General features: G+C 40.0%; 1 protein-coding gene and 1 long non-coding RNA gene across 3 annotated transcripts in view; one reads left to right on the top strand and one right to left on the bottom strand.

Moving 5' to 3' along the window:
- Nucleotides 1-5,805, top strand: part of LOC148116751 (uncharacterized) — a 26,821-nt gene extending 21,016 nt beyond the window's left edge. For both annotated transcript variants that reach the window (XR_015731299.1, XR_015731298.1), the window contains one exon: nucleotides 4,936-5,805. This is a non-coding gene — a long non-coding RNA (uncharacterized LOC148116751). The remainder of the gene's footprint in view (nucleotides 1-4,935) is intronic.
- On the bottom strand, nucleotides 4,753-12,450 carry NT5C1B (5'-nucleotidase, cytosolic IB). Its single transcript, XM_034432158.3, has 6 exons — nucleotides 11,623-12,450; nucleotides 11,046-11,213; nucleotides 8,422-8,551; nucleotides 7,063-7,185; nucleotides 6,232-6,416; nucleotides 4,753-5,271 (listed from the first exon to the last, which is right to left on the bottom strand). The coding sequence occupies exons 1-6, from the start codon at nucleotides 11,776-11,778 to the stop codon at nucleotides 4,909-4,911; spliced, it is 1,125 nt and encodes a 374-aa protein (XP_034288049.2). The 5' UTR covers nucleotides 11,779-12,450; the 3' UTR covers nucleotides 4,753-4,908.

Raw genomic sequence — 12,450 nt, 5'->3', positions numbered from 1 at the left:
GCACTTAAACAAAGGAGGGAGTTTATTCTAAGCACTGCCAAATAAAGCCTTTAATCAGACATTTTTACTATCCAATATCTGAAACTCCTTAAATATGACACAATCTCTTCTGGTCTTTTCATGTGTGCACAACTCTCCAGGATTTTCTTCCCCGTCTGCTTCCTGCCTGCCAGAATTTCTGGACTTGTAAGCTCCACATCATTCCATGTTTACCAAGTGATGTCCTCTCTAGCAGCATGTCCTGCAGCATCTGCAATTTAAAAAATTCATTCTCTGCCTTCTTGCCTCTTTTTATATCCTATCTATGACATACATGTGCCAGTCTACAGGTACCTCCCAACATTTCCCTCTACCTGCCTACGTGCTTGCGATCTTGTGCTAAGTCATCTGTCTATAAAAAACCCATGACGTGGGCACAGACCCAACCCCTTAACTGGGCACTTCAATCTGCTTGCAGATGCCATTGTTCAAATGTGGTAGATCGCAGCAGACATATAATGTGCTGCATGTCATATTTGTTGTGCCGATATCTGATAAGATTTCATTGTAATGCCTTTGGATAACAACTTTAAACAACAACCCAGGATTGTTATAAGTCCAATGTCATCTAGGTGGAAAAAAATAGTGATAGAATCACTTAGGTGAGATGATCAGTCTAGAAATGTGATAATATATATAGCTGTATTGTTATGAACTGTTGCTGACTCCTTGCCAACCTCATTTTTAATTTATAATATCAATGGTAGATTCTATGGGAGGGATGTCAGAAGCAGCAGCATGTAGGCTTTGGTTGTGGCTGAACACGCTCCCCCCACCCCCCCACCCCCCGAAATGCATATCTCCTTTAATTCAAAGCAAGATCTTGCCAGGGATGGCATGTTCCTGCTCACTAAGCAGAATGAGATTCCCCTCAACCCCTCCTTTTCCAAGACTTCAGGCTTTTTTTAGAAACTAAGAGAGTTCTTATATGGGTAGAAAGAAAATAAAACGTGCTGATGTAGAAGGTAAAAGCTGAGATATCAGATTCAAGCTTGAGGTTTCAAAAAAAAACAACAACAAGAACAAGAACAATTGAATCAAAAAGGAAATATTGCTTGGATAAACATTAGCAAGTGACTAGTTGACATTGCATTTTTATTCTTTATTTCCTGTTTGCTAGTCAAAGTTGTTATTTCTGAAGTTTATATTATCTATATAATCTCAGTTATAGTATGAATAATGCAACCTGGGATAATTAATTAATTACCATTTTGAGAGCTGCCCCATCTCAAATTCATAATTAGGGGCAGGTATGTTAAAATATACAGAAAAACACATGTAGAAAGAGTAGTTGGGACAAAACCGGACCCCTCAATCACAAACCAACATTACCAATATACAGGCTCAGCCTCATCTCCTGACACCTAGGCCCTGTGTCACAACATTGTTAGCCTATCCATCGTAGCCTGTGATTTATTTATTTACCTATGCATTTACTTATTTGTATCCCATCTTTTATTATTTTTGCAAATAATTCAAGGCAGAGAATATATCCACCACACATGTGAGATGGGTTGGGCTGAAAGAGAGTGACTGACCAAAGTTACACAGCTGGTTTTCATGATTAAACTGGATCTGAACTCACGGTCTCCTGCTTTTTAGCCTGGTGCCTTAATCACTAGTTTTCCACTGAGTTTATATGTTTAGTAGTACTATCTTGATATTTTCAATAATCATTTGAAGAGTTACATCTTTATCATACGATAACTAACATTGAACATTGAACAGTAATGCTTGTACTAAGGCAGAGGGAGAAATACAATGTCTTTTCTATCTTTTTTACAATAAAATGTTGATAATTATTTATTAGGAATTCTATTCTTTGAGAGAATGATCATTCATTGATTATAGAAAAACGATATATATGTGCAGAGTTTAATTCTGTAAGATGATTGGTTATAAATGTGGACATTCTTTTATGAAAAATTCTTACGTAGAAAAATACTGAACATTTAGATTTTATTAAGATGGGAAAGTAGTTTTAAACAGAGAAGGTTTGCTTATAAATAACAAGATAACAACTGACATTTTCAGTTTGCTCACATGATCATTCAGCAGGATAAATAATGTAGCGTAATACATTTAAGAAAGCAAAGAGATAAAAACAAAGTTACATCTGATTCCATTGTGTGGGGTGGTTTGAGCATAGAGAGAATGAATGGAGATCAAAATGTAAAACAAAGAGTAAATAGGTTGAGAAAAAGGAAAAGACAGAGAAAGTCATGGCTAGATGGAACTGATAAAAGTCCTGAGACTGGAAGAGGTGAATAGTTTAATGAATGAAGGCAATATATGAAACAATCTATGGAGGCAGTGGAATCAAGGATAATTTGCAAGCCTAGAGAGGTAGGGAATACGGTTGTTTTGATGTAGACCAATGTTACCTCTCTGAGGTTATTAATTTTCAGAAAAACTGGACTCACATGCCCAGTTACAGTGACTTGGGAGCTACTAATAATCAGCAAAAAGCAAAAATCATGACTCTCATCTATCTGTAAATGGAGGAAGATGTTCACCGTAGCCCACTTATGTATCCTTCCAAGGCAGATTCTCTCAAGCTCTAGTCAGAAAATTTATAGCTACACATTACACAGAGCAGAGATGTTCACTTGAGAATTTTCTGCCCTACTTCTCATTAATTTGCTTGAAAGGCCAAAGAACTTTACTTGCAGGTTCTCCTATATGGTGATTAATGAGAAAGGACAGTGACAGCAGCCCAAACTTATGCTACTTTATTCATTAAATGCTGATTATGTTGACCTAAAAGTTCTGAAGTTTAAATTAAAACACTATGTATGTATGTATGTATGTATGTATGTATGTATGTATGTATGTATGTGAGGGGCGTGATGGATCAATGGCTAAAAACCACTAAAGACTGCAAAGGTGACTGCCCGGAGTTGAGACCCAAACACTGTGCAATGGTGTAAGCTCTTGTTACTTGCCCCAACTCCTCATAGCAGTTTGGAAGCATGCAAATAGGTACCACTTCGGTAGGAAGGTACCGTGCTGGCTCCCTAGGCTAGGAAACAGAGATGAGCAACACCCCGTAGAGTCAGACACGATTGAATAGGAGAAACCTTTACATGTATGTATGTATGTATGCATGTAATGGCAAACCTTTTGGACTTGGTGTGTCAAAAATGCGGATGCCTGACGTGACTGCTGGCATATCCCATGTCATGATCCACCCCCTTCTAGACCACCCCAAACAACAGCACTACGAGCCTGCGCCTCAAGTAGAGACCCAGACCTTGACCCTAGCATTACTGCTACTATTCAAAAAGACCATCTCACATTGTTCCCCAAAACATGTGAGCCTTGCGGGTTGGAATCATTGCCCTCATGGCCCCAGGATCTGCTCCACATTGCTTTACTTCAGGGGCTACTTCTTTTTGTTGACAAGGCCCCTCTGGGCTACCCAAGGTTTCTCTGGATCACCCATGAGGCATTCTTTCTTGAAGCAGCTTTGGAGAAAGCTTTCACAGCCTCTGCAAAATTCATGAAGGATTGTCCCATTCTCGCACCATTTTCTGAGGGTCCAGAGGCCACAAACCCAATTCTTGCATAGCCACTGTAGTCTCCAAAAACCATACAATAGGCAGTTCTTTCAAGAATAATTGTTGGGTGTTGTTGAATGCTGGCATACCACCCAAAATGTTGTGGTGTGTCATCTTTGACGTATTATAGCTTTGTCATTACTGGTATAGAGCTACCTAGCTCCACTTCACAATTTTGAGTGATGAACAGCAAATACCAGCTTTTCTTGTTTGAGTAGAAATAGTTTCATTTCACCTGCGATACATACATACAAATTGTGCTAAATTACCAATTATCAATTCTACAACAATTTTGCTGTTTGAACTTGTTACAATTAGCCATCATGGAAGCATAGTTGTCTTATTTGAATTTCCTGGCTGATTAGATACAATGTTTGATATTTAAGGGATCATGATTTTATCTGTTTAGATTCTAAATTGAGCTGTTTTATATATCCTTCTGAATTCTTGTTGCCTTTAAGAACAACAAAGAGACTAATCTTTGTCTTGCTAATGAATGGCTAAGTGGTACAAAGGCTTCCTGCTGCAACAGTGATTCCTAAACTGCATCTCACACAGAATATAGATTATCAGCTGTATCAAGAATGTAAGTTTAGCTACCTAAATTGCATTCTACACTATTGAGCGTGGCCTCTACTGGGAGCCTATAGGGTCTGCTAGACTGTATTTTACAATACAGTATCTAGTAGTAGGCAACCTAGTTTCCGGGTCCCATCTAACTTTTAAAATCTATTTGTCAGGTATCTATCCATCATCTGTCTGTCTGTTAATTTGCCATGCTGTAAAGCACAACACAAGCTTCTCATAACACTTCTTTGCAATAGTATGTTGGGGATCACTGGAATAAGCCAGGAAGTGCTGGGGGCACATTCACCTTTGGCAAGTGGGTGTTTTGTGATTGGCCATGTCAGAGGACAGCTTTCCACTGTAGCCTTTTTGTGAGTATGTTCACAAAAGTTTAAATCTGCCCCCAGCTCTACAGGCTGCTTGCCTCTGCAACAGCATAAGCAAAATTTCATAAAAACTGATAATAGTTTATGGGCAATGATTATTAAACTCTGCACTGTATTGTACAAATTTCATAGCTTTATTTCCCGACATTAAATAAGTCGAAACTAGAAATGTTGTCTAAAATGTCTAAAAACAAATATGCTTTGTAGCATTTAAAGTGTTTTATTATTTGTACAAGAATGTGAATATCAAAACGTGCCCCCCACCCCCAATAACTCCCATCAATATAGCCTTGATAGAAATCCGCATGTGAAAATATTAAACTTTAACAGTAAATGTATGTGCAAGGTAAATGGAACTAATTTTTGGCCGGGCTCTCTTTCAGTTTGGATTTGTGGTACTTCTGTCCAATGCCGTACGGTACATGCGCAGCAATAGTGCCCAGCTGCTGTGCTCCTTCAATGTGAAACATCTGATCATCGAAGAAAATGTGAGGTCTGATTTTTGCCAAGATTGGACCCTTGGGTGCCCCTGCGAGGAAGAGGGCTTCATCAATCTGCACTCCCCAGCTTCGAAGAGTCTTCAGCACTCTGGCTCCAGAGCTGGCAGCACTCCTGGCTGTTACCAGATAAGTCCTGACTGGTGAATCCAACCGTTCGTTCTTGAGGTAAAACTTCTTCTGGAGCCTTCCAAGGTCTTCCAGGAAACATTTCAAAGGACCCTAAAGGTGCAAAAACATCACAAATACAATTAGAATTCTACACCATTTTTCCTTTAAGGAAAGAGGCAGGATTGCTGATTATTAATGGGATTTTCAATGAATTGCAAACTTGTTGACTGCAGCGCATATGTAGTTATATTTAGACTGCCTTTGTAATTTCAATTGAGGGGGCAATTCCATGAGGGCAAAGGCTTCATTTAAAAAATCCACCCATGAAATAAGGGTGCATAATCTGTCAGAATCCAACACCATCCTGAAGTTAAGATTATTTATCAACAGGAGAGATGGCAATCTGTGGCTACACATGGTTTTCGGCTCATGGTGTTCCCTAAAATGCACCATCCAATTTTGTAAAAACAGTAACATTTTTGTCTTTTTATCTTTAAGTGACAAATGTCATTATGATTCTGTGTATTTTAAAAATTATTACTCATTTTATTTGGTTTTGCCATATTACTTTGCTATAGTAGTCCATTATAAGATCCTTTGAACTGGTTATAAATATTTAAAATAAATAAATATTTAAAAAATAAATACAATAAATATTTTAAAATAAAGACATGGTTATTTCGCCAGGCTGGATTGGACTGAAGGGGTTTTTAAGGGGAGTTTTAATGGTTTTTAACACTTAATATTGATTTTATCTGTTTTTATTGCTGTGAGCCACCCTGAGTCCTTTCCGGAGAGAGGGCGGCATATAAGCTTAATTAATTAATTAATTAATTAATAATAAACATATAAATAACGAACAAGCTGGTTTTATGCATCTCTCCACCAAATTATTTGTAGCTCTTAAAAGCTTAATAAACATTTTGAGCAAGGAGCTCATACTTAAATCAAAACACGGACAGATTCCTAATTCCTTTTCAGAAAAAAAAAATATTAAAATCAAAATACAGAATAAAAATATAGGCCACATTATAAGAAAACAAAGAAAATGCAGAAGGTGGCCCACTCTACCTTCGCCAGAGGTATATTCTCATGGATCTTCTCATGTTCAAAAAACCTATCCAGGCCATGTTCTTTCACAATGATTTCAGACTCATCAGAAAAAAGAACAGCATCTCCATCAAAGGCTACTCGGAGTTGTTTATCATCGTAAGGCACATTTTTATTTCCAGAAAATAAAGTGGCAGCAGCAATTCCTGCAGAAATATTACAGAAACAATTCAGGATGCTTTCTACTAAATCTCAAGGCCAGCATTAATGAATATTTCCAAAATGTACAAAATTGTCAGCTAGTTATGTGAGCAAAAATGGAAAGATCTAATAATTTTCTGCCTTTCTCATAGACAACTAGAATTGCCATTATGAACATGCCCACTTAGACTAAATGGAACACATTTTTTTCTTCTGTTCAATTGTGTCAATTTGTTGGATACTGTACAAGTCCCTGCAGTTTTCTTGATAAGATTTTTCAGAAGTGGTATGACACTGCCTCCTTCCTAGGGCTGAAAGAAAGTGATTATCCCAAGGTCACCCAGCTGGCTTTGTGCTCAAAATGAGACAAATCTCACAATCTCATGTTTAGATTGGTGTCTTAACCACTACACAAGAGTCCAGTACACGTGGAGACAGAAGACACAACTGCATTACCTTCTTATTAAACTATTCTCAAGTATGTAGGATCAGACCCATATTTTTAAATTTCTAATTAAGGTTTTGATTTAATCAAAAATTTCCATTTTTTACAATTAAATTGATCCAGTTAAAGATTTTATTGAAAATGCAAATAATTCATCAAAACTTTGCTTAGTATTCAACCAAAGCAATGAAATACTCAATGCAAACCTGCTTCTATGGCTTCCTGGACTTTTTCAGAGTCAGCAGAAAGATACAGATTGGTAAGGTATCCTTTCAGGTACCCGATGGGACTCTTGCCTCCAGTCATACAGAACCGTTCAATTAAAAGACCTAGATATTAAGAAAAATTCTCAGATCCAACTCATGCAGAAAAACTCTTACTTGCTGCTGTTATTTATGCAATAGTTGTGTCCCAGTTAAAAACAATTTGAATCTACTTTAAATTTTGTTGACGTTATATTTATATGCAATGTATCTGAAATCTTTTTAGCTGCACAATGCTAAAAGAAACAGCTGAAAAGAACCAGATATTTCTTGTTGAAAGAATGCATTTTCAGCTAGGCTGGAAGCAATCTCTCTGTGTGTCAGGATTCTACCCGACGTTTCAAGAGAAAAACTATTTTCCTCCAGACTGATATTTTGCTAATATAATTACCTAGCAGTATAATCCTGGGGTGGTAATGCTGGCATAGAAATAAAAAGGGTCACGAACTTCCTAAATGTGGAGAGAACATTTCTAGGTAGAAGACTGAGGTGCAACCAGTTGTATAGCTCCGCTTTTAAGAATAGGAATAGGCCACACATAGCTGGCCAGCATACCTTTTATGGCTCAGAGTAATTAGGATTAGATATCTAAGCTCCATTTTTGTATTTTGGGCTTGAAAGGCAAAGCAGGTGACCTAAAACAGAGGGGTTCCCGACCTTTCTAGCTCCATGACCGACAGCAGTGTGGGGTATGGTTTCACACACGCACTACCTAAATTCCACACATGTGCAAATGAAGTTTCAAGTGCTCGCTGGCTGCTTGCATGGCCCAGTTCCCAACAGGCTGCAGACTGGAGGTTGGGGACCCCTGGCCTAAAAGATAAGATTGTCTCAAAAGAGCCCATCTCTCCTTACTTTGCGGTATGACCTTTGACGTGCTACCTAAACCTGATGAAACTCTTTGGCCAACAGGAACTGCAATACAATCATGCACTGTCCTATGTTTGTCTATGGAGATTCTCAGTCATCCAGGTCATGGTTGTCCCAAATGTGCTTTTTTCAAGAGGCTGAAAGAAACTTCTTGGATGAGAAGTGAAATGTCTTCAAAGAAAAACCAGGAAGTCCAGTTGCCTCTTGAAAAAAGCACCTTTGGGACTGTCCTACATTACATTCAACTCTATGTAGTGCCATCAAATCCTCATCTCACAGCTGTTCTTTTCACACAAAAGGAATAACAATGAATCGAGCACCCTTATTTTAGTCTTAGAATTCTATTGTCTTAAGAATTCTATAGGATACAGAAAGATGAACGATGTCACAGTAGCCTAGCCTAATGCTTAGGCAACCAGACTTCAAACTCACCATAGTGGTTTATGCTGTTGATAAGTCTCACTCCCACTTGGGCATGGTTATTAGTCATTAGCACAATATCAAACAGCTCTTCATCATCAGGATATAATTCACGAAGTCGTGCATTTACATGTTCCACCGCCTGTGAGGATCAAGTGGATAAACACATATATTTGCTGAATTATTTCATCAAGAGGCCTGGGTGGGATATGCCTAGAAGAAGAATGTACTTACCAGTCTAACCTGCCTATGATTTCACTTCTTGACCTCTCTTCAGGATCTGTTAGGGCTTGTTTGCAGATGTATCAAACACAATTGTCTTCCTTTAACAACTACAGTAACTAAGATGCTGGGGAACATAAATAGGGATGGCTTCACTAAACAAAGGGAGGTGGGTGCCCAAGCAGGAGTAGCTTGATATACAGCAGGCAACAACCAGGGTTGGACATAGATGACCCAACCTGCGTCCCTTAGGCTAACTTGTTCTCCAAGCATGTGGAAGAAAGTGATCCATTTGCATGACTGAAGACTCAATTACTAGTATGATTAACTTCAGCACCTGGAATGGGTGGAGGGCATGTTGCCCTTTGCCTTAGGCAATAAGTTACTTGAGGTTTCCCTTGAACTCTGCATTGTATGCATAGACTGAAAGTGACTCATCAGCATTTCAGTTTACAGCATTCTCAGCCTCACCTGGTGAAATAGGAGACTGAAAATGAAACTTTGCCTGATCTGCTTCAGCACACTTTCTCAGCTTCTGTCATCATCTACTTTCTGCTTTCCCCCCAAACGAATTGTATAATCCCCTTGATGAAAAAGAAGGGAAGTTTAAGATAGAGCTATGAATTAGCTAGGTTCCAGTTGGATGAAATCACCAGGAAAAGGCTCAGTAGAACAGCATATTTGCATGGTAAATACCAGTAGGTCCACAGCTGAGTATCTTCAGCCACCATCAGTCAACGCAGATATACTAAGTTAAATGGAACACTATCGTAGTTTAAAGTTTAAAGCAATTTTTAATGCTCCTAAATAAGAGGGTTGTGGCAGAAAGGTGAAAATGATGCAGTGGCTCAAATAAGGGTACATACTGAGAAATGGATGGAAAGGAAGTATTGATAATGAAGAGGTGAAAAGTTAGAAAGAAAAGGACATGACAGTCGGAATTTTCTCTTCTAGCCAGTGATGGGAAGCTGACTATCTCTATAATGAAGAAGCTGAGGGAACACCAAATAGGGGCCGTGGTGCAACTCACCCCATGTTTTTACACAACAGTTTCTAGCAGATCATAAAGGAGGAAGTAAAGTATTTAAAGAGGTTCTCTAGAAAGAAATAACAGCAACAACTCCAAATTAAAAAAAAACCAAAAAACTCTGCTCCATAAGCAGCCTCTTTTGATGGGATGTTGAGAACATGATTATACAATTAAGCATTGAAATCCTTTTAAATCACAGGAACTGGCAAATTTCTAACAAGTAACTTTGCCAACTCAGATGGTCTTTTTCCCCAAGTTTGAGTGCTGCCACACTTTTTACCCATATGTTTGAGTGCTGACCCAACAGTTGCAGTCTAAAAAAGTTTGAGATTCTGTTGAAATCCATGAGATGTAATGGCTGCAAGAATCTCTAAGATACAAATCCAGGCAATTCAAATATATATATTTATTTAGTAAAGATAGAATAACGTAATGCCTTTAGGTTTGACTTTGTTCCTTTTTTCAGAAAACAGAAAGAGGTGTAATGGAGAAATCATTATTTATGTGCAACTAGTCCTCCCATTTATAGCTCCAGTGACCAAGCTCTCTCTGCAAGCTGAAAAAAAACCTTTAAATTAGGAAAGACAAATAGAAAATGTCCATTAGTATAAATGTACATCATAACAAAAACCTGAATTTTTACTTCAAAGTCTCTTGAAGAATGAGAAAATTTGTAACATATAAACATATAGATTTTCATTAGAAAATCTATAACATATAAAGAACATTTGCTGGAATTGAGTATGACTAGTTTAATAAAAAGGACCCGGTGACTGGATAGCAGTGTTCCAATATCCAAGAGGCTGCCAGAAAGAGGAGGGAGTTAAGCTTGTTTTCCAAAGCACCTGAGGGTAGGACAAGAAGCAATGGATGGAAACTAATCAAGGAGAGAAGCAACCTAGAACGAAGGAGAAATTGCCTGATAGAACAATTAACCAGAGGAACTTGCCTCCAGAAGTTGTGAATGCACCAATAGATTGGACAACCATTTGTCTGAAATGGTACAGGCTTAAGCAGGGGGTTAGACTAGAAGACCACTAAGGTCCCTTCCAACTCTGTTATTCTATTCTAATTCTAATTCTATTCCTATTCCATTCTATACATATTCACTGCATCTTTTTATTTAATAGGATTTGAAGATTGTAATATCTTTGTGATTGACCAGGAAATTCCCTACCCATTATTGGGGAGACATCTCCAACCATGTCTGTCAGATGGCAGAATTATGAAATACAGTCATATTATTTGCCATGTGCTCTCCAGGAGAAAGAAAGGAAGGATCAGAAGCTACAACAACAACAACAACAACAAAAGGCAGGGAGGAAAGCATGAGCTAAATAGAAAAAAAAAAGATACCCAGGGAACTGAACGGAAAGGAGTTTACCTTGACAAAGGCAAAAGCAGGGCCAGGTTTCAGAGTGACGTTCTCGTTGGCCTGTTGGTATTCTACGTACTTTTCCAGACCTTGCTCTTCAAAAATTTTCCTTTCCTCCACCATGTCGAAGAGAGCTCGGGAAGACACTGCAATGGTGATGGCATTTTGAGGCTTGGGCTGAAGGAAAAAAGGAGGGGGGGGGTGGGGGAGAAAACCAAAACAAAACGGTTGAGCCCAAACCAAACGAAGACGGGGAAGTCTCGGGAGAAGCCAACAAGGGGAGGTTGTGGGGGGAAGCGTCTAGAGAAATAAAAACCACCACCAAGGGCCGAGGGGGAAAAGACACGCATGGGGGGGGGGGCTCCATGGAAGCCCACGAGTAGGAGTGGCGGGGAAAGCAAACCGCACGCGGCGGAGGCATTTTAATATAAGGAGGAAAAGGAAAAGGAAAAGCCGGCATGGTCCCTGCCCCTCTTGAGGCAAGAGGGTCGCCGAAGCCGCCCCCCTTCCCGCGCTTTGGCTCGGCATTCAGCCCCAGCGTCCCTTCTCGACGGAAACGCTCACCCTTCCTCCCCGCAATACTCACCGGCCGGGGTCTCTTGGTGCTGGTGAGGCTCTCGTAGGCAATCCTCGCCGCCTCCCAGTCCATCTCGGCTCCGTCGGGTTCCTCTTGGGGGAGCTCCGGTTTGCTCTCCGCCTCGCTCTTCTGGGGTTCCCCTTTGTCAGGGCTAGAGCCGCTCATGGTTTTTGGGGGAGTTCGGCAGACGGGAGAAAAACCAAAACCAAAACCGGGTCTTCAACGAGGCCTGGAGAAGAAGCTGAGAAACCGCACCCCGCCAGGCATCCCACGGCCCCGCCCGCTCCAGCAGGAAGCCGCACAACCGGCTCTTTTACGCCCGGAGCAGCGGACTTTCTCTTGGGTTACGCGCGTCTTATTAATGCCTCGCTTTGCCACACCCTTTGCGCTCGAGCTGCGCCTGGGCCGAGGCGGAAAAGGGCGAGTCGGGTGAGGGGGAACCAATTTTTGACTTCTTTTTTTTTTTAAAGGAAACCTTAAATACAGGTAGTCCTCGGCTTACAACCACAATTGAGGCCAACCTTTATCTTGCTAAGCCAGACATTTGTTAGTGAGTTTTGCCCCATTTTATGACCTTTCTTGGCTGTGTGAGCAGGGGGTTGGACTAGATGACCTCCAAAGTCCCTTCCAACTCTGTTACTGTTGTTACGTGAATAGCAATCGCACTTAGACTTATATACCGCTTCGCAGTGCTATATAGACCTCTCTAAGCAGTTTACAGAGTCAGCCTATTGCCCCCAATAACCTGGGTCCTCATTTTATTGACCTCGGAAGGATGGAAGGCTGAGTCAACCTTGAGCTGGTGAGAATCGAACTGCTGGCAGCCAGCATCCAGCA

Source organism: Pantherophis guttatus, chromosome 1 (assembly GCF_059756535.1).
Source record: "Pantherophis guttatus breed Tessera chromosome 1, ASM5975653v1, whole genome shotgun sequence".
NCBI lineage: Eukaryota > Metazoa > Chordata > Lepidosauria > Squamata > Colubridae > Pantherophis > Pantherophis guttatus.
Note: the sequence above shows the minus strand (reverse complement) of the source record. Positions and strands in the feature narration are given on the sequence as shown.